The 19312-nt window shown below is 56.6% G+C and overlaps 2 protein-coding genes across 2 annotated transcripts in view; both read left to right on the forward strand.

Moving 5' to 3' along the window:
• On the forward strand, positions 1-1798 carry LOC141917326 (uncharacterized). The gene is made up of 4 exons (XM_074810434.1): positions 1-28; positions 331-690; positions 1110-1367; positions 1611-1798. Exons 1-4 carry the CDS (start codon positions 1-3, stop codon positions 1796-1798), a joined length of 834 nt encoding a protein of 277 aa, XP_074666535.1.
• Positions 1799-1857: 59 nt separating this feature from the next.
• Positions 1858-19312, forward strand: part of LOC141917330 (uncharacterized) — a 79578-nt gene continuing 62123 nt past the window's right edge. The window contains exons 1-9 of the mRNA XM_074810437.1: positions 1858-2482; positions 3560-3847; positions 4403-4710; positions 8054-8380; positions 9871-10449; positions 16495-16818; positions 17010-17402; positions 17871-18428; positions 18901-19293. Coding sequence (XP_074666538.1) covers positions 1935-2482; positions 3560-3847; positions 4403-4710; positions 8054-8380; positions 9871-10449; positions 16495-16818; positions 17010-17402; positions 17871-18428; positions 18901-19293 — 3718 coding nt within the window. The 5' untranslated portion in view covers positions 1858-1934. The remainder of the gene's footprint in view (positions 2483-3559; positions 3848-4402; positions 4711-8053; positions 8381-9870; positions 10450-16494; positions 16819-17009; positions 17403-17870; positions 18429-18900; positions 19294-19312) is intronic.

Raw genomic sequence — 19312 nt, forward strand, 5'->3', positions numbered from 1 at the left:
ATGGCGCTAACGGGCAAGGCCATGCAGGGTGTGAGAAGGAGGAGAAGGGAAGGGAGGGAGCTGAGCAGGCAGAGACATGGAGTAGGTGGCTGCTCTTCATGTGCCTTAAGAGCCCCCAACTGAGCCCCTTTGGTCTCCCCACAGGGGCTGGGACAGACAAGCAGAAGGAGGAGCAGTGCCAGCCCAGGGAAGAGCAGAGGGGGATGCTGCAAGGGCCCGAAGAGGAGCCCCAGAGCCCCACGGTGGACGTGGAGCACGATGGCCAACAGCAGCCAGATGATACGCAAGGGAGCCGTGGACCAAGAAGACCCCGAAAATGCTCTTTCAAAGGGACGTATGGTGAAGACCCTGAGGAAGAGGAGTACAAGTGTGGGCACTGTGGGAAGGTCTTCACCAGCAGGAGACACATGACCCGACACCAACGGATCCACAGAGGAGAGAAGACCTACGTGTGCCAGGATTGCAGGAAGAGCTTCAGGGAAAGCGCGTACCTCCTGAGTCACCAGAGGGTACACACCAAGGAGAAGCCCTTTTCCTGCACCACGTGTGGGAAACGCTTCTCCTGGCGCTCGAATCTCAAAACCCACCAACGCATCCACACGGGAGAGAGGCCGTATGCCTGCTCGCACTGCAAGAAGTCTTTCCGGCAGAGTAATGACCTCAGGAGGCATGAGAGGGCCATCCATGGTGGTGAGACCTCAGGGGGGCTTAACCCCATATCACGTTGTGCTCAGTTATAAAATGGAGAGGAGGGGGTTTGGGAGCTGATTAGGCCAGAATTCGGTCAGGAACTGGCTGGGCATCCATCTCCCCATGGGTGGCGGTGAGTGATGGCTTCCTCCTGACTACTGTTGTTAAATTACTTTTACCTCCACCCATGGCTTTTCTCACCTTTCCGCTTCCTGGGTTCACTCCCAGCGGGTGGGAGCAGCCAACAGCCCAACCCTGCCCCATCCTGACCTGCCCCATCTCCATCCCCAGTGGTCACCAGGCAGTGGGGGGAGTTTTGGGTGTAAGAAATTGGGAATGAACGGTGGGTGCTGCTACAGGTTGAAGGAGGAGGGATGGGGGAGGGATAGAGGAGGAGAAAGAGGAAGAGGATGGATGAGGTATCAAGAGAACACTTAAATGCTCTTTCAAAGGGATGTCTGCTGAAGATCCTCAAGAAGGTGCTACCCAACCACGGAGTAGCTCCAGAGAGAAGGAGTACAAGTGTGAGCACTGTGGGAAGGTCTTCACCTGCGGGAGCAGCCTGAAATGTCATCGTTGGATCCACGCGGGAGAGAGACCATACTCCTGGTCGCACTGCAGGAAGAAATTCCTGAGGCGTTATCAAGTCGCAAGTCATCAAGAAGCCCTTCAGAATGGTGAGTTCTCGGAGGGGCCTTAACCCCGTATCGCATCGTGCTCATCCATAAAGTGGAGAGGAGGGGGTTTGCAGGTGGGGGTTGTCCAGGTTTCGGTGAGGAACTGGCTGGGCATCCATCTGCCCCTGGGCAGGGGTGAGTGATGGCCTCCTCCAGTCTCCTCCTGACAAACTATTTTTTACCTCCACGCACGGGTTTTCTCACTTTTTCTCTTTTTTTCCCCCTTCCCGGGTTCACCCTCAGTGGGTGGGAGCAGCCAACAGTGCAACCATGCCCCATCCTACCCTGACCCATATTCATACATGACCCACCTGGGGAGTGTGGTGAGTTTAGGGGGGGTGAAAGTGGGGACCAATGGTGGAAACTGGTCTGGGATGGAGGAAGAGAAAGGATGGAGGAGAGGGAAGGATGTAAGAGGATCACGAGCATGAAGAGGGGACATACACACACAGAAAGCCCCTGTGTCTTTACACGTTCACCAACACTAGAATGGCTCCAGCAGCTGGCAGCACCGTACTGGGTGGTACTGGTCTGGGTGGGAGCTGCTGGAGTAGGTGGCTGCTCTTCATGTGCCTTAAGAGCCCCCAGCTGAGCCCCTTTGGTCTCCCCACAGGGGCTGGGACAGACAAGCAGAAGGAGGAGCAGTGCCAGCCCAGGGAAGAGCAGAGGGGGATGCTGCAAGGGCCCGAAGAGGAGCCCCAGAGCCCCACGGTGGACGTGGAGCACGATGGCCAACAGCAGCCAGATGATACGCAAGGGAGCCGTGGACCAAGAAGACCCCGAAAATGCTCTTTCAAAGGGACGTGTGCTGAAGACCCTCAAGAAGCCACAACCCAAGCATGGAGTATCTCCAGAGGGAAGGAGTACAAGTGTGAGCACTGTGGGAAGGTCTTCACTTGTGGGAGCAACCTGAACCGCCACCGAAAGATCCACACTGGTGAGAAGCCCTTCAAGTGCCACGATTGTGGGAAGAGCTTCATGCTGAATGGGTACCTGCTGAGTCACCAGAGGACACACACCAGGGAGAAGCCGTATCTCTGCACCACGTGTGGGAAATGTTTCTCCTTTAGCTCCAACCTCCTTGTCCACAAAAGCATCCACACAAGAGCGATACCGTATGCCTGCTCATACTGTGGGAAGACATTCAGGGAGGGTTATCACCTCAGGAGGCATCAGGAATCCATCCACAATGGTGAGTCCTCGCAGGGGCTTAACAGTCTATCACATCGTGCACATCCATAAAATGGAGTGGGTGGTCTTTGGGAGCAGTTCTTGGCCAGATCTTGATCGCTAACTGGCTGGGCATCCATCTCCCCATGGGTGGGGTGGTGAGTGATGGCCTTCTACACACTCCTCCTGCCAAACTATTTTTACCTCCACCCATGGGTTTTGTCACTTTTCCTCCTCTTTTCCCCTTCCCAGGTTCACCCACAGTGGGTGGGAGCAGCCAATAGCCCAACCTTGTCCCATCCTGACCTGACCCTTGTCCATCCCCAGCCCTCCCAGGGGATGGGGGGATTTTTGAGGGGATGAGAATGGGTACCAGTGGTGGGTGCTGCTGTGGAATGGGGTAGGAGTGTAGGAGAAAGATGAAGAATTCAGGAGCAAGAGGGATGAAAGAGGAGCTCAGGAATGAAGAATGGTCACACACACACACACACACACACACACACACACAGAGCCATGGGAACCTGTGCTCTTACATCCCTCATTTCTACACGCGCTTGTGCACACCCACACACAAACACAACCCTCACACCTTTAAGTCTACACCCAGCACACACACACACAGAGCCCCTGTGACTTTACGCACTCACCGATGCTAGAGGGGCTCCAGCCGCTGGCAGCACCATACTGGGTGGTACTGGTCTTGGTGGGAGCTGCTGGAGTAGGTGGCTGCTCTTCATGTGCCTTAAGAGCGCCCAACTGAGCCCCTTTGGTCTCCCCACAGGGGCTGGGACAGACAAGCAGAAGGAGGAGCAGTGCCAGCCCAGGGAAGAGCAGAGGGGGATGATGCAAGGGCCCGAAGAGGAGCCCCAGAGCCCCACGGTGGACGTGGAGCACGATGGCCAACAGCAGCCAGATGATACACAAGGGAGCCACGCACCAAGAACACCCCGAAAATGCTCATTCAAAGGGACGTATGCTGAACACACTCAAGGAGCCAAAACCCAACCACCGAGTAGCTCCAGACAAAACATGTACAAGTGTGAGCACTGTGGGAAGGTCTTCGCCTGCGGGAGCAGTCTGAGACGTCACAGACGGACCCACACGGGAGAGAAGCCCTACAAGTGCTGGGTTTGTGGGAAGAGCTTCACACAGACAGGAAACCTCCTGCGTCACCAGAACATACACACCAAGGAGAAGCCCTTTCCCTGCCCCACGTGTGGGAAACGCTTCTCCTTTAGCTCTGACCTAATGAAGCACAAACGCACCCACAAACCAGAGAGACCATACCCGTGCTCATACTGTGGGAAGAGCTTCCAGCAGAGCTATCACCTCAGGAGGCATCAGGACGCCCTTCACAATGGTGAGTCCTTGGGGGGGTTTAGCGTGAGATGTCGCAGTCCCTGGTGGAGCTGTGGGTGGGGATGGCCTGGAGAAGCACGTGGTGGGGCTGTGCTGGGACTCCTGCTCCCAGCGTGGCAGCAGTGCTGGGCTGGGAGATGGCCCTGGGGATGGATTTGCTCTGTCCCCAGGTTGGGTTGAACTAGTGGTGGGGATGGTCCTGCTGGGAGCAGGAGGTTGGACTGGAGACCTCCAAGGAATGGAGCTGCCCTGGAAGAACCTCCTTGGTGCAGGGGTGCAGGGGGGTTCCTGAGTTGGGGTAAAGGCTTTGTCTTTCTCCTGCAGGCACCAAGCACCCAGCTGGAGCCAGGACAAGCACCCCCGGTGCTGGAGGAGAAGTTGGAGAGCAAGGAGGAGCAGACACCGACGGGACAAGGGGATGGCGTGAAGAACACCCATGCAGCCACGAGCAAGCCGGTGGCCCACGCCAAGCGGGGGACCTCTAAATGCCCCAAGTGTGGGAAGATCTTCCCCTGGAGTAACAGCATGAGACGTCACCAAAGAAATCACACGGGACAACGACCCTACAAGTGCCCAGATTGCGGGAAGACCTTCAAGGACTTCTCCAGCCTCATCTCCCTCCACAGGGTCCATAAGGGAGAGAGACCGTACAAGTGCCTGGAGTGTGGGGAGTGCTTCAGCCACAGCTCGAGCCTTTCCACGCATCGGAGGACCCACACTGGAGAGAAACCTTCTTCCTGCTCTGACTGTGGGGAATCCTTTGCTCAGAAGCAAACACTCATCTTGCACCAGCGGATCCACCCCGGGGAGATGCCCAACCGCTGCCAGCAATGCCAGAAAAACTGAGGAAACTGCGTGTGGCCTCTAAACCCTCCTCAGAGCGATCAGATCAATTAGTAAATTGTCCACAGATTGCAACAATATTATGGTTTTGTACTCTCTGCGCCACTGTTCTCATTCTGGTACCAAAGAGCGTGGGGCTGGTTTTGAATCCATGGGGAGGGGCCGTCCAAGAGAGCTGCATCTTCTGCCCGGTGGTCGGGTTTTCCCAGTCCAAAGCAGAAACAGTCTGGCTCTGCTCGACCACCGTATACGGAAGAAAGCATCTTTCAAATGCAGCCCTGTCAAACCAGTATTACTGTCCGGGACCGAGGCGAGGAGGGGATACGGATTCGGGACCACAGGGTGCATGTCTGGAGTTCTCACATTCACTCCCCTTCAACCCTGTACCAACCTGTGTTCAGGAGAGGGAGGTTTTCTCACCAGTAGCATTGGAGCATTGAACTCTGATTGACATTCCCTTCACTGTCCACCTTCCAAAAAGGGTTTATTATAGGCTCTAGTCCTTTCCGAGCTTCCAGGTGGCTGGCATTTTGTTTCTTCCTTACCAGCTGGGCTCCTGCTTTTAGCTCCATCTTTTCCAGAGTCACAGTCGTCTTCCTGGGATTTCTTTTTTTCATCCCTTTGTTTTAAATTCACCAGATTCCCTTTTGGGACCAACATCTGCACGTCCTCAGCCTCCCCACCACCCTTAACACAGTCTTTTTACCTTTCAAGTTTCACAACTTTTAGAACATCCCTTTTTCTTTAGAAACATTAACACTTTCTGCTCATACATACCTTCCAGCAGCCTCAGATATCAAGCAGTTACATTTCTGACAAGTTTTGTGATCACGTATTAAACAAAAGACAAATCAACGGGGGCAGCTACATCCCATTTGTCACTTCTATGACAAATCAACAGTAATTGCAACACAGTTTTATAGTTTAAAGTTCCATTTTCAGGCCATTTTTCCCCATCCTCCAGTTGATGTTGTGGCTGCCACTGATTACAACACCGCTGTAACTTACATTTAGTCATGGGAATCGCCTCCTACTTTATTCCCATTTCTCAGGATGCCTCCTAGAGGAGAGCAGAGAGGTGTCTCCTGGGAAGTAGTAGCTCCCATTTTGGTACCCAAAAGGAGTTTCCTAATGCACCTTTTTGTACACCAAAAGATGAACTGGACAAGGCTGTCAGCGCAGTCCCATCTGGTCCCCAGAACTGTTGTCCCACAAGCGGGGTCGTTCACCCCCGGTGCCAGACGCCAACACACCCCCCGAGCAGAGGGATTGATTTATCCCGTGTGGGCGCAGAGCTGGGGGCTGGTGGTAATTCCCCCCGGCCAGCGCCCCGCCCCAAAGAACTTCCCTGGATTTCTACACTTCAGACCACACGGAGACACCGGGACTGTAGTGACCAGGGCAGGTTTCGTATCACTTTGTCCCTCACTGGTTAACAACGCGCCTTGTCGCGATGTCAGCGTAGAGTGTCTTGTAATTCTTGTGGCCCAACTCAAAGGTGAGGGGGGACACGGCTTCTTGGTCTTCAACTGAGTCGGCAGTCGCGGTCTATTCCCGTCCCCGGCTTAGTTACGGCCGATTGTGTGTGTGTGTCCTCTTGCTGGTCCTGCTCCTCCTCCATCCCTCCCCCTCCTTCATCCTCACTCCTCCTGCTCCTCCTCCATCCCTCCCTCTCCTCCATCCCTCCTCCTTCTGCTCGTACTTCATCCCTCCTCCTCCTGGTCCTTCTCCTCCTCCTTCCCTCCCCCTCTTCCAGCCTTGCTCCTCCCCCATCCCTCCGCCTTCTTCACACTTGACCAGCGCCCACGCTTGGTCCCCACTTTCACAGCGCCCCCCAAAACTCCCCCCCCCCGCCCGAGAGGGCCAGCGATGGAGATGCACAGCCCCCCCCTTCCCTGCAGGGATTTCCCTGAGGGATGGAGAATCCACGTCCAGCCGCCCCCCATAACCCGCAGCACCCCTGGGTGTCCCCCCCTTGCCGGTACCGCAGGCAGGGTACAGGCAGGTACCTGCTGCCGCCTCTCGGGTGCTCAGCACCCCCTGCCCGGGGCTCAGCACCCACCCGGCTGCACCCTGTTGTGCTGGTTTGTGTGTGGACGGGTTGGGAGCGGGGGAGGGGGCTACAGGGGGGGCTCCTGGGAGAAGATGCTCAAAGCTGCCCGGGCTCCAAGTCGGACCCGCCCCTGGCCAAGGCCGAGCCAATTAGCGACGGCGTCGTGGTCTGAGATAAGGGAATTAAACAGGGGAAGTTGGGAGGAGGAGGAGAAAGAGGAGGAGGGTGGGAGGGAAATACCTCTGCAAACAGCGAGGGTGAGGAAGTACGTCAGGAGGGGGGAGGTGCTCTGGAGCAGAGACTGCCCTGCACCCGTGAAGACACACGGGGGAGCAAATCCCCCCCCAGAGCCCCTGGGAGGGACCCACGTTGGAGGAAGATCGTGGAGGACTGTCTCTTGTGGGAGGGAGCCCACGCCGGAGCAGCGGAGGAGTGTGAGGAGTCCTCCCCCTGAGGAGGAAGGAGCAGCAGAGACAACGGGTGATGGACTGACCCCAACCCCCATCCCTGCCCCCTGCACCAGTGGGGGGAGGAGGGAGAGAAATGGGGAGCAAAGCTGAGCCCGGGAAGAAGGGATGGGGGGGGAAGGTGTTTTGAAGATGTGGTTGTATTTCTCACTGTCCTGCTCTGTCGCATTGGTACATTGGTGGGGGTGGGGGTGTTCAAATTCGATTGCTGTTCTTTCTTCCTTCCCCGATGGAGTCTGTCTGTTGCTTGAGCCCATAACGGGGGAGTCATCCCTCCCCTGTCCTTGTCTGGATGCCCCCCAGCCTTCGGTTTTAATTTTTCATATCCATCCCTGTGGGGGAAGGGGTGATCGAGCATCTGGGTGGGGCTCAGGTGCCCTCGGGGCTCAAAGCACAACATGGCGCTAACGGGCAAGGCCATGAGGGGTGTGAGGAGGAGGAGAAGGGAAGGGAGGGAGCCGAGCAGGCAGAGACATGGAGTAGGTGGCTGCTCTTCATGTGCCTTCAGAGCCCCCAGCTGAGCCCCCTTGGTCTCCCCACAGGGGCTGGGACAGACAAGCAGAAGGAGGAGCAGTGCCAGCCCAGGGAAGAGCAGAGGGGGATGCTGCAAGAGACCAAAGAGGAGCCCCAGAGCCCCACGGTGGACATGGAGCACGATGGCCAACAGCAGCCAGATGATACACAAGGGAGCAAGGGAACAAGAGTACCCCGAAAATGCTCTTTCAAGAGGACGTATGCTGAAGACACTCAAGAAGTCACAACCGAACCACGGAGTATCTCCAGAGGGAAGGAGTACAAGTGTGAGCACTGTGGGAAGGTCTTCACTTGTGGGAGCAACCTGAGCCGTCACCGAAGGATCCACACTGGTGAGAAGCCCTTCAAGTGCCAGCATTGCGGGAAGAGGTTCATGCTGAGCGGGTACCTGCTGAGTCACCAGAGGACACACACCAAGGAGAAGCCGTATCTCTGCACCACGTGTGGGAAATGTTTCTCCTGTAGCTCTACGCTCCACGTCCACCAACGCATCCACACGGGAGAGAGACCGTACACCTGCTCGCAGTGTGAGATGACCTTCCGGCAGAGAGATCAACTCAGGAGGCATCAGTTGGCCATCCACAATGGTGAGTCCTCTGGTGTGAAGTTGACCAGATTTTGGTCACAAACATGCTGGGCATCCATCTCCCCATGGGCAGCGGTCAGCAATGGCCTTCTTCATCCTACTCCCGTCAAAATTTTTTTTCCTCTACCCCCCACACTCAGTGAGAGCAGCCAACAGCCCAACCTTGCCCCATCCCGACCTGCCCCATCTCCATCCCCTCCCGGGGGGACTTTTGGGGGTGTGCAAATGGTGACCAAGGGTGGATGCTGGTTTGGAGTTGGGGAGGTGTGGTGAAGTAGGATTCAGAATGGAGGAGCGGGAGTGATGGAAGTGGAGCTGAAGTAGGGGGGTGGAATTGGGGACCAAGGGTAGGTGGTGGTGCAGAAAGGGGAAGCACCCTGTTGGGCTCAGGGTGGTGATACAGGACTGAGCAGCCTTCCCATGGCCATCACGCATCCTGCTGCGACCTCTTGGGGTGCTTAGCACCCCCTGCCTGGGGCTCAGCACCCACCCGGCTGCACCCTGTTGTGCTGGTTTGTGTGTGGAGGGGTTGGGAGCTGGGGAGGGGGCTACAGGGGGGACTCCTCTGAGAAGATGCTCAAAGCTCCCCCGGGCTCCAAGTCAGACCTGCCCCTGGCCAAGGCCGAGCCAATTAGCGATGACGTCCTGTTCTGAGATAAGGGATTTAAACAGGGGAAGCTGGGAGGAGGAGGAGAAAGAGGAGGAGGAAGAGGAGGAGGGTGGGAGGGAAATACCTCTGCAAACAGCGAGGGTGAGGAAGGACGTCAGGAGGGGGGAGGTGCGACCGAGCAGAGACTGCCCTGCAGCCGTAGAGAGCCACGGGGGAGCAGATGCCCCCCCAGAGCCCCTGGGAGGGACCCACGTGGGAGGAAGATGGTGGAGGACTGTCTCCCGTGGGAGGGAGCCCACGCTGGAGCAGGAGAGGAGTGTGAGGAGTCCTCCCCCTGAGGAGGAAGGAGCGGCAGAGACAACGGGTGATGGACTGACCCCAACCCCCATCCCTGCCCCCTGCACTGGTGGGGGGAGGAGGGAGAGAAATGGGGAGCAAAGCTGAGCCCGGGAAGAAGGGATGGGGGGGGGGGGGAAGGTGTTTTGACGATGTGGTTGTATTTCTCACTGTCCTGCTCTGTCACATTGGTACATTGGTGGGGGTGGGAGTGTTCAAATTCGATTGCTGTTCTTTCTTCCTTCCCCGATGGAGTCTGTCTGTTGCTCGAGCCCATAATGGGGGAGTCATCCCACCCCCCCCACATCCTTTGGATTTATTTTCCATCCCCATCCCTGTGGGAGAAGAGGTGATCGAGCATCTGGGTGGGGCTCAGGTGCCCTCGGGGCTCAAAACACAACATGGCGCTAACCGGCAAGGCCATGCGGGGTGTTAGAAGGAGGAGAAGGGAAGGGAGGGAGCCGAGCAGGCAGAGACATGGAGTAGGTGGCTGCTCTTCATGTGCCTTAAGAGCCCCCAACTGAGCCCCTTTGGTCTCCCCACAGGGGCTGGGACAGACAAGCAGAAGGAGGAGCAGTGCCAGCCCAGGGAAGAGCAGAGGGGGATGCTGCAAGAGCCCAAAGAGGAGCCCCAGAGCCCCACGGTGGACGTGGAGCACGATGGCCAACAGCAGCCAGATGATACGCAAGGGAGCCAAGCATCAAGAAGACCCCAACAACGCTCTTTCAATGGGACGTGTGCTGAAGACCGTCAGGAATTCACAACCCAACCACGGAGTATCTCCAGAGGGAAGGAGTACAAGTGTGAGCACTGTGGGAAGGTCTTCACCTGTGGGAGCAACCTGAGCCATCACCGAAGGATCCACACTGGTGAGAAGCCCTTCAAGTGCCAGGATTGTGGGAAGAGCTTCACGCTGAGTGGTTACCTGCTGAGTCACCAGAGGACACACACCAAGGAGAAGCCGTATCTCTGCACCACGTGTGGGAAATGTTTCTCCTTTAGCTCCAACCTCATTGTCCACAAACGCATCCACACGGGAGAGAGACCGTACACCTGCTCGCAGTGTGAGATGACCTTCCGGCAGAGAGATCAACTCAGGAGACATCAGTTGGCCATCCACAAAGGTGAGTCCTCTGGCGGAGGGTTATACCGACTTTATATCATGCTCAGCAGAAAAATAGAGAGTACGGAGTTTGTGGGTGAGGGTTGTCCAGATTTTGGTCACAAACTTGCTGGGCATCCATCTCCCCATGGGCAGCGGTCAGCAATGGCCTTCTTCATCCTACTCCCGTCAAAATTTTTTTTTCCTCTTCCACCCACAGGTGTTCTCAATTTTCATCCTCTTCCCCCCACAGTGGGTGGAAGCAGGCAACAGCCCAAACCTGCCCCGTCCTAACCTGCCTCACCTCCATCCCCTCCCGGGGGGACTTTTGGGGGTGTGCAAATGGGGACCAAGGGTGGATGCTGGTTTGGAGTTGGGGAGGCGTGGTGAAGTAGGATTCAGAATGGAGGAGCGGGAGTGATGGAAGTGGAGCTGAAGTAGGGGGGTGGAATTGGGGACCAAGGGTAGGTGGTGGTGCAGAAAGGGGAAGCACCCTGTTGGGCTTAGGGTGGTGATACAGGACTGAGCAGCCTTCCCATGGCCATCACGCATCCTGCTGCGACCTCTTGGGGTGCTCAGCACCCCCTGCCCGGGGCTCAGCACCCACCCGGCTGCACCCTGTTGTGCTGGTTTGTGTGTGGAGGGGTTGGGAGCGGGGGAGGGGGCTACAGGGGGGGCTCCTGGTAGAAGATGCTCAAAGCTCCCCCAGCTCCAAGTCGGACCCGCCCTTGGCCAAGGCCGAGCCAATTAGCGATGACGTCCTCTTCTGAGATAAGGGATTTAAACAGGAAAAGTTGGGAGGGGATGGAGAAAGAGGAGAGTGGGAGGGAAATACCTCTGCAAACAGCGAGGGTGGGGAAGGACGGCAGGAGGGGGGAGGTGCTCTGGAGCAGAGACTGCCCTGCACCCATGGAGACCCACGGGGGAGCAGATGCCCCCCCAGAGCCCCTGAGAGGGACCCACGTGGGAGGAAGATCGTGGAGGACTGTCTCCTGTGGGAGGGACCCCACGCCGGAGCAGGGGAGGAGTGTGAGGAGTCCTCCCCTCTCTCTGAGGAGGAAGGAGCAAGGGAGGGTCTGGGTGGGGCTCAGGTGCCCACATGCCACTAGGACAAGGCCATCAAGGACATTAAACCTGCCCAGTTACGGTTAACGAAGACATTAACCACAGACAAACCTCTGTGGCTCCACTAATGGGGGATCTTCCAGCCAACAGTAGGAGGTGGAAGCTCTTCCACAGCTTTGCAGCTGCTGAGGATGCAACAGTGCAGTGGGGACTGTGCGTACGGAGGAGGCGATGAGCAGGGGAAGGGGGGCAGGGGCAGAAAAGGGGGGGACACACAAGAAAAGGCTGTAAAAGGGGCTGGCACTGCAGTACAAGGGGGTTCTTCTGTGCATTGGCCATCGCCATTGGTCCTGTCTTTGATATTCAATGTCTGAACTCTTTCTGGCCCCAGTGCTGGCTCCTGGGGGGACTGGTGTGAGCGGGTTTGGGGTCATCTGCAGGAGTGAGGCTGGGGGTGTTGGGTCCCTGCTCTGTGGTGCCAGATGATACGCAAGGCACCACAGACCAAGAAGACCCCGAAAATGCTTTTTTAAAGGGACATATGTTGAAGACCCTCGGGAACTCACAACCCAACCGCAGAGAAGCTCCAGAGGGAAGGACTACAAGTGTGAGCACTGTGGGAAGGTCTTCACCTCTGGGAGCAACCTGAGCCGTCACCGATGGATCCACACAGGAGAGAAGCCCTTCAAGTGCCAGGATTGTGGGAGGGGCTTCAGGGAAATTGGGCAGCTCCGGGATCACCAGAGGACACACACCAAGGAGAAGCCCTTTCCCTGCATGACATGTGGGAAACACTTCTCCAATAGCTCACACCTCGTTAGACACCAACAAACTCACACAGGAGAGAGACCGTACCCCTGCTCGCACTGCGGGAAGAAATTCCGGCGACGTTCTCACCTCAGAGAGCATGAAAAAGCCCTTCACAATGGTGAGTCCTCAGAGGGGCCTTAACCCCGTATGGCATCGTGCTCATCCATAAAATGGAGAGGAGGGGGTTTGCGGGTGGGGGTTGTCCAGGTTTCAGTGAGGAACTGGCTGGGCATCCATCTCCCCCTGGGCAGGGGTGAGTGATGGCCTCCTCCAGTCTCCTCCTGACAAATTATTTTTTACGTCCACTAACGGGTTCTCTCACTTTCTCTCTTTTTTCCCTCTTCCTGGGTAAAAATGGGGACCAAGGGTGGATCATGGTGTGGAGTGGGGGAGGCGTGGTGGAGTAGGGTTCAGTATGGAGGAGCGGGAGGGATGGAAGTGGAGCTGAAGAACAAAGAGTGAACACACACACACACACACTTACATACACATGCGCAGACACACACACACCCACACAACGACACCCCCCCCACGCCCGCCATGGGCACCTGTGCACTTACATCCCCCATTTCTGTACACACTTGTGCACACCCACACACAAACCCCACCCTCACACCTTCCAGCAGAGTTACCACCTCAGGAGGCATCAGCAAGCCCTTCACAACGGTGAGGCCTTGGGGGGTTTAGCCTGAGATGTCCCAGGCCCTGGGGGAGCTGTGGGTGGGGATGGCTTAGTGCAATGGATTTCTCTTTCTCCTGCAGGCACCGAGCACCCAGCTGGAGCCAGGACAAGCACCCCCGGTGCTGGAGGAGAAGTTGGAGAGCAAGGAGGAGCAGACACCGACGGGACAAGGGGATGGCGTGAAGAACACCCATGCAGCCACGAGCAAGCTGATGGCCCGTGCCAAGCGGGGGACCTCTAAATGCCCTGAGTGTGGGAAGATCTTCCGCTGGAGTAACAGCATGAGACGTCACCAAAGAAATCACACGGGAGAACGACCCTACAAGTGCCCAGATTGCGGGAAGACCTTCAAGGACTTCTCCAGCCTCATCTCCCTCCACAGGGTCCATAAGGGAGAGAGACCGTACAAGTGCCTGGAGTGTGGGGAGTGCTTCAGCCACAGCTCGAGCCTTTCCACGCATCGGAGGACCCACACTGGAGAGAAACCTTCTTCCTGCTCTGACTGTGGGGAATCCTTTGCTCAGAAGCAAACACTCATCCTGCACCAGCGGATCCACCCCGGGGAGATGCCCAACCGCTGCCAGCAATGCCAGAAAAACTGAGGAAACTGCGTGTGGCCTCTAAACCCTCCTCAGAGCGATCAGATCAATTAGTAAATTGTCCACAGATTGCAACAATATTACGGTTTTGTACTCTCTGCGCCACTGTTCTCATTCTGGTACCAAAGAGCGTGGGGCTGGTTTTGAATCCGTGGGGAGGGGCCGTCCAAGAGAGCTGCATCTTCTGCCCGATGGTCGGGTTTTCCCAGTCCAAAGCAGAAACAGTCTGGCTCTGCTCGACCACCGGTATACGGAAGAAAGCATCTTTCAAATGCAGCCCTGTAAAATCAGTATTACTGTCCGGGACCGAGGCGAGGAGGGGATACGGATTCGGGACCACAGGGTGCACGTCTGGAGTTCTCACATTCACTCCCCTTCAACCCTGTACCAACCTGTGTTCAGGAGAGGGAGGTTTTCTCACCAGTAGCATTGGAGCATTGAACTCTGATTGACATTCCCTTCACTGTCCACCTTCCAAAAAGGGTTTATTATAGGGTCTAGTCCTTTCCGAGCTTCCAGGTCGCTGGCATTGTGTTTCTTCCTTACCAGCTGGGCTCCTGCTTTTAGCTCCATCTTTTCCAGAGTCACATTCTTGGCTCGTCCCGGCGTTCCTGATGGCCACACTATGGCTATTACCGCATTTAATAATTTGTCTGGAATACTCTCTTCTTTTGCAGGATTCTTCCCAGTTAACCAGCATAGCTGGGCTCTCCGTGCGTTCTCTGGAGGAATATGGAACTGAGCAGAGTCTTCAGAGAAGGTTAATTGTGCATTTAACTTGCAACGTAACTCTCGACCGAGCAATGGCAAAGGCCATTCTGGCACAGAGAGGTATCTCTGAGTTAATTTTGTAATTTATTAAACTCGTTAATCACCTCCTACTTTATTCCCATTTCTCAGGATGCCTCCTAGAGGAGAGCAGAGAGGTGTCTCCTGGGAAGTAGTAGCTCCCATTTTGGTACCCAAAAGGAGTTTCCTAATGCACCTTTTTGTACACCAAAAGATGAACTGGGCAAGGCTGTCAGCGCGGTCCCATCTGGGTCCCCAGAACTGTTGTTCCACAAGCGGGGTCGTTCACCCCCGTTGCCAGACGCCAACACACCCCCCGAGCAGAGGGATTGATTTATCCTGTGTGGGCGCAGAGCTGGGGGCTGGTGGTAATTCCCCCCGGCCAGCGCCCCACCCCAAAGAACTTCCCTGGATTTCTACACTTCAGACCACACGGAGACACCGGGACTGTAGTGACCGGGGCCGGTTTCTTATCGCTTTGTCCCTCACTGGTTAACAACGCGCCTCGTCGCGATGTCAGCGTAGAGTGTCTTGTAATTCTTGTGGCCCAACTCAAAGGTGAGGGGGGACGCGGCTTCTTGGTCTTCAACTGAGTCGGCAGTCGCGGTCTATTCCCGTCCCCGGCTTAATTACGGCCGATTGTGTGTGTGTCCCCTCTTGCTGGTCCTGATCCTTCTCCATCCTTCCCCCTCCTTCATCCTCACTCCTCCTGCTCCTCCTCCATCCCTCCTCCTTCTGCTCGTCCTTCATCCCTCCCCCTCCTGGTCCTGCTCCTCCTCCTTCCCTCCCCCTCTTCCAGCCTTACTCCTCCCCCATCCCTCCGCCTTCTTCACACTTGACCAGCGCCCACGCTTGGTCCCCACTTTCACAGCGCCCCCCGAAACTCCCCCCACCCCCCGAGGGGGCCAGCGATGGAGATGCACAGCCCCCCCTTCCCTGCAGGGATTTCCCTGAGGGATGGAGAATCCACGTCCAGCCGCCCCCCATAACCCGCAGCACTCCTGGGTGTCCCCCCCTTGCCGGTACCACAGACAGGGTACAGGCAGGGTACAGGCAGGGTACAGGCAGGTACCTGCTGCCGCCTCTCGGGGTGCTCAGCACCCCCTGCCCGGGGCTCAGCACCCACCCGGCTGCACCCTGTTGTGCTGGTTTGTGTGTGGAGGGGTTGGGAGCGGGGGAGGGGGCTACAGGGGGGGCTCCTGGCAGAAGATGCTCAAAGCTGCCCGGGCTCCAAGTCGGACCCGCCCCTGGCCAAGGCCGAGCCAATTAGCGACGGCGTCGCGCTCTGAGATAAGGGATTTAAACAGGGGAAGTTGGGAGGAGGAGGAGAAAGAGGAGGAGGCTGGGAGGGAAATACCTCTGCAAACAGCGAGGGAGAGGAAGGACGTCAGGAGGGGGGAGGTGCTCTGGAGCAGAGACTGCCCTGCACCCATGGAGACCCACGAGGGAGCAGATGCCCCCCCAGAGCCCCTGAGAGGGACCCACGTGGGAGGAAGATCGTGGAGGACTGTCTCTTGTGGGAGGGAGCCCACGCTGGAGCAGGGGAGGAGTGTGAGGAGTCCTCCCCCTGAGGAGGAAGGAGCAGCAGAGACAACGGGTGATGGACTGACCCCAACCCCCATCCCTGCCCCCTGCACCAGTGGGGGGAGGAGGGAGAGAAATGGAGAGCAAAGCTGAGTCCGTGAATAAGGGATGGGGCGGGAAATTGTTTTGACGATGTGGTTGTATTTCTGACTGTCCTGCTCTGTCGCATTGGTACATTGGTGGGGGTGGGGGTGTTCAAATTCGATTGCTGTTCTTTCTTCCTTCCCCGATGGGGATTGTCTGTTGCTCGAGTCCATAAAGAGGGGGTCATACCGTTCCCTGTCCTTGTCTGGATCCCCCCCGCCCTTTGGTTTAATTTTCCTCCCAGTCCCTGGAGGGAAAGGGGCAAGGGAGCATCTGGGTGGGGCTCAGGTGCCCTCGGGGCTCAAAGCACAACATGGTGCTAACGGGCAAGGCCATGCAGGGCGTGAGAAGGAGAAGGGAAGGGAGGGAGCCGAGCAGGCAGAGACATGGAGTAGGTGGCTGCTCTTCATGTGCCTTAAGAGCCCCCAGCTGAGCCCCTTTGGTCTCCCCACAGGGGCTGGGACAGACAAGCAGAAGGAGGAGCAGTGCCAGCCCAGGGAAGAGCAGAGGGGGATGCTGCAAGGACCCGAAGAGGAGCCCCAGAGCCCCACGGTGGACGTGGAGCACGATGACCAACGGCAGCCATATGATACACAAGGGAGCCACAGGCGAAGAAGACTCCGGAAACGATCTTTCAAAAGGATATATGATGAAGACCCTGAAGAAGCCACAACCCAACCACAGAGGACTTCCAGACAGAAGAAGTACAAGTGTGAGCACTGTGGCAAGGTCTTTGCCTGGGAGAAAAGCCTGCGCCGTCACCAACGGACCCACACTGGTGAGAATCCCTTCAAGTACCAGGATTTTGGGAAGCCCACCCAGGGAGATGGGGAGGTTTCTGGGCATGTGAAATTGGGAATGAAGGGTGGGTGCTGTTCCAGGGTGAAGAAGGAGGAGGGATGGGGGAGGGATAGACGAGGAAGAGGAAGGATGGGGTACCAAGACAACACCAAAAACGCTCTTTCAAAGGGTCGAGTGCTGAAGACACTGAAGAAGGCGCAGCCCAACCACCGAGTAGCTCCAGAGAGAAGAAATACGTGTGTGAGTATTGTGGGAAGGCCTTGGGCTCGAGGAACACCCTGACATATCACCGATGGACCCACACGGGAGAGAAGCCCTTCAAGTGCCAGGATTGTGGGAAGAGCTTCAGGACAAGTATGCACCTCCTGCGTCACAAGACGACACACACCAAGGAGAAGCCCTTTCCCTGCACCACATGTGGGAGAAGCTTCTGCGATAGCTCAACCCTCCTTATACACCAACAAACTCACACAGGAGACAGACCATACCACTGCTTGCACTGCGGGAAGAATTTCCAGCAACATTGTCACCTCAGAAAGCATCAAAAAGCCCTTCACAATGGTGAGTCCTCGGAGGGGCCTTAACCCCGTATCGCATCGTGCTCATCCATAAAATGGAGAGGAGGGGGTTTGCGGGTGGGGGTTGGCCAGGTTTCAGTGAGGAACTGGCTGGGCATCCATCTCCCCCTGGGCAGGGGTGAGTGATGGCCTCCTCCAGTCTCCTCCTGACAAATTATTTTTTACGTCCACTAACGGGTTTTCTCACTTTTTCTCTTTTTTCCCCTTCCCGCGTTCACCCCCCAGCGGGTGGGAGCAGCCAAGAGCCCAACTCTGCCCCATCCCGACCTGCCCCATCTCCATCCCTGGCCCTCACAGGGGGCGTGGGGAGATTTTTGGGCATGTGCAATTGGTAATGAAGGGTGGGTGCTGTTCCAGGGTGAAGAAGGGAGAGGGATGGGGGAGGGATAGAGGAGGTGGAGGAAGAGGAAGGATGGGGTACCAAGAGAACACCAAAAATGCTCTTTCAAAGGGATGTCTGCTGAAGACACTGAAGAAGGCGCAGCCCAACCGAGTAGCTCCAGTGTCAAGGAGTACATGTGTGAGTATTGTGGGAAGGTCTTTGAATACAGGACCGCCATGAGATATCACCAACGGACCCACACGGGAGAGAAGCCCTTCAACTGCCAGTTTTGTGGGAAGGTCTTTGGCTGGAAGACCAGCCTGAGATGTCACGAACGGACCCATACGGGAGAGAAGCCCTTCAAGTGCCAGATTTGTGGGAAGGTCTTTGGCTGGAAGAGCACCCTGAGAAGTCACCAACGGAGCCACACGGGAGAGAAGCCCTACAAGTGCCAGGATTGTGGGAAGAGCTTCGTGACAAGTGGGCAACTCCTGAGTCACCAGAGGACACACACCAAGGAGAAGCCCTTTCCCTGCACCACGTGTGGGAAACGCTTCTCCAATAGCTCACAACGCATTAGACACCAAAAAACTCACACAGGAGAGAGACTGTACCCCTGCTCACACTGTGGGAAGAAATTCCTGCAACGTTTTCACCTCAGAAAGCATCAAGAAGACCTTCACAATGGTGAGTCCTCGGAGGGGCCTTAACCCCGTATCGCATCGTGCTCATCCATAAAATGGAGAGGAGGGGGTTTGCGGGTGGGGGTTGTCCAGGTATTGGTGAGGAACTGGCTGGGCATCCATCTCCCCCTGGCCAGGGGTGAGTGATGGCCTCCTCCAGTCTCCTCCTGACAAACTATGTTTACCTCCACGCACAGGTTTTCTCAGTTTTTCTGATTTTTCCCAATTCCCGGGTTCACCCCCCGCAGGTGGGAGCAGCCAACAGCCCAACCCTGCCCCATCCCGATCTGCCCCATCTCCATCCCCGGCCCTCGTGGGGGGGTGGGGAGATTTTTGGTCATGTGAAATTGGGAATGAAGGGTGGGTGCTGTTCCAGGGTGAAGAAGGAGGAGGGATGGGGGAGGGATAGAGGAGGAGGAGGAGGAGGAAGAGGAAGTATGGGGTAACAAGAGAACACCAGAAATGCTCTTTCAAAGGGATGTCTGCTGAAGACACTGAAGAAGGCGCAGCCCAACCACCGAGTAGCTCCAGAGAGAAGAAGTACGTGTGTGAGTATTGTGGGAAAGCCTTGCGCTCGACGAGCAACCTGAGAGATCACCAACGGACCCACACGGGAGAGAAGCCCTTCAAGTGCCAGGATTGCGGGAAGCGCTTCAGGAGAAGTGGGGACCTCCGGCGTCACCAGATGACACACATGAAGGAGAAGCCCTTTCCCTGCACCACGTGTGGGAGAAGCTTCTCTGATAGCACAAGCCTCCTTAGACACCAACAAACTCACACAGGAGACAGACCGTACCACTGCTCGCACTGCGGGAAGAAATTCCTGCTACGTTCTCACCTCAGAAAGCATGAAAAAGCCCTTCACAAAGGTGAGTCCTTGGAGGGGCC

This window comes from Strix aluco, chromosome 37 (genome assembly GCF_031877795.1).
Source record: "Strix aluco isolate bStrAlu1 chromosome 37, bStrAlu1.hap1, whole genome shotgun sequence".
Classification (NCBI taxonomy): Eukaryota; Metazoa; Chordata; class Aves; order Strigiformes; family Strigidae; genus Strix; species Strix aluco.

What these genes read in the sequence shown, in the direction of transcription:
- LOC141917326 (XM_074810434.1), top strand. Translation starts at nt 1, where the DNA reads ATGGCGCTAACGGGCAAGGCCATGCAGG. An exon ending in TGAGAGGGCCATCCATGGTG is followed by an intron (nt 691 to 1,109) that starts GTGAGACCTCAG and finishes AGGATGGATGAG; the next exon opens with GTATCAAGAGAACACTTAAA. An exon ending in TCAAGAAGCCCTTCAGAATG is followed by an intron (nt 1,368 to 1,610) that starts GTGAGTTCTCGG and finishes GTTCACCCTCAG; the next exon opens with TGGGTGGGAGCAGCCAACAG.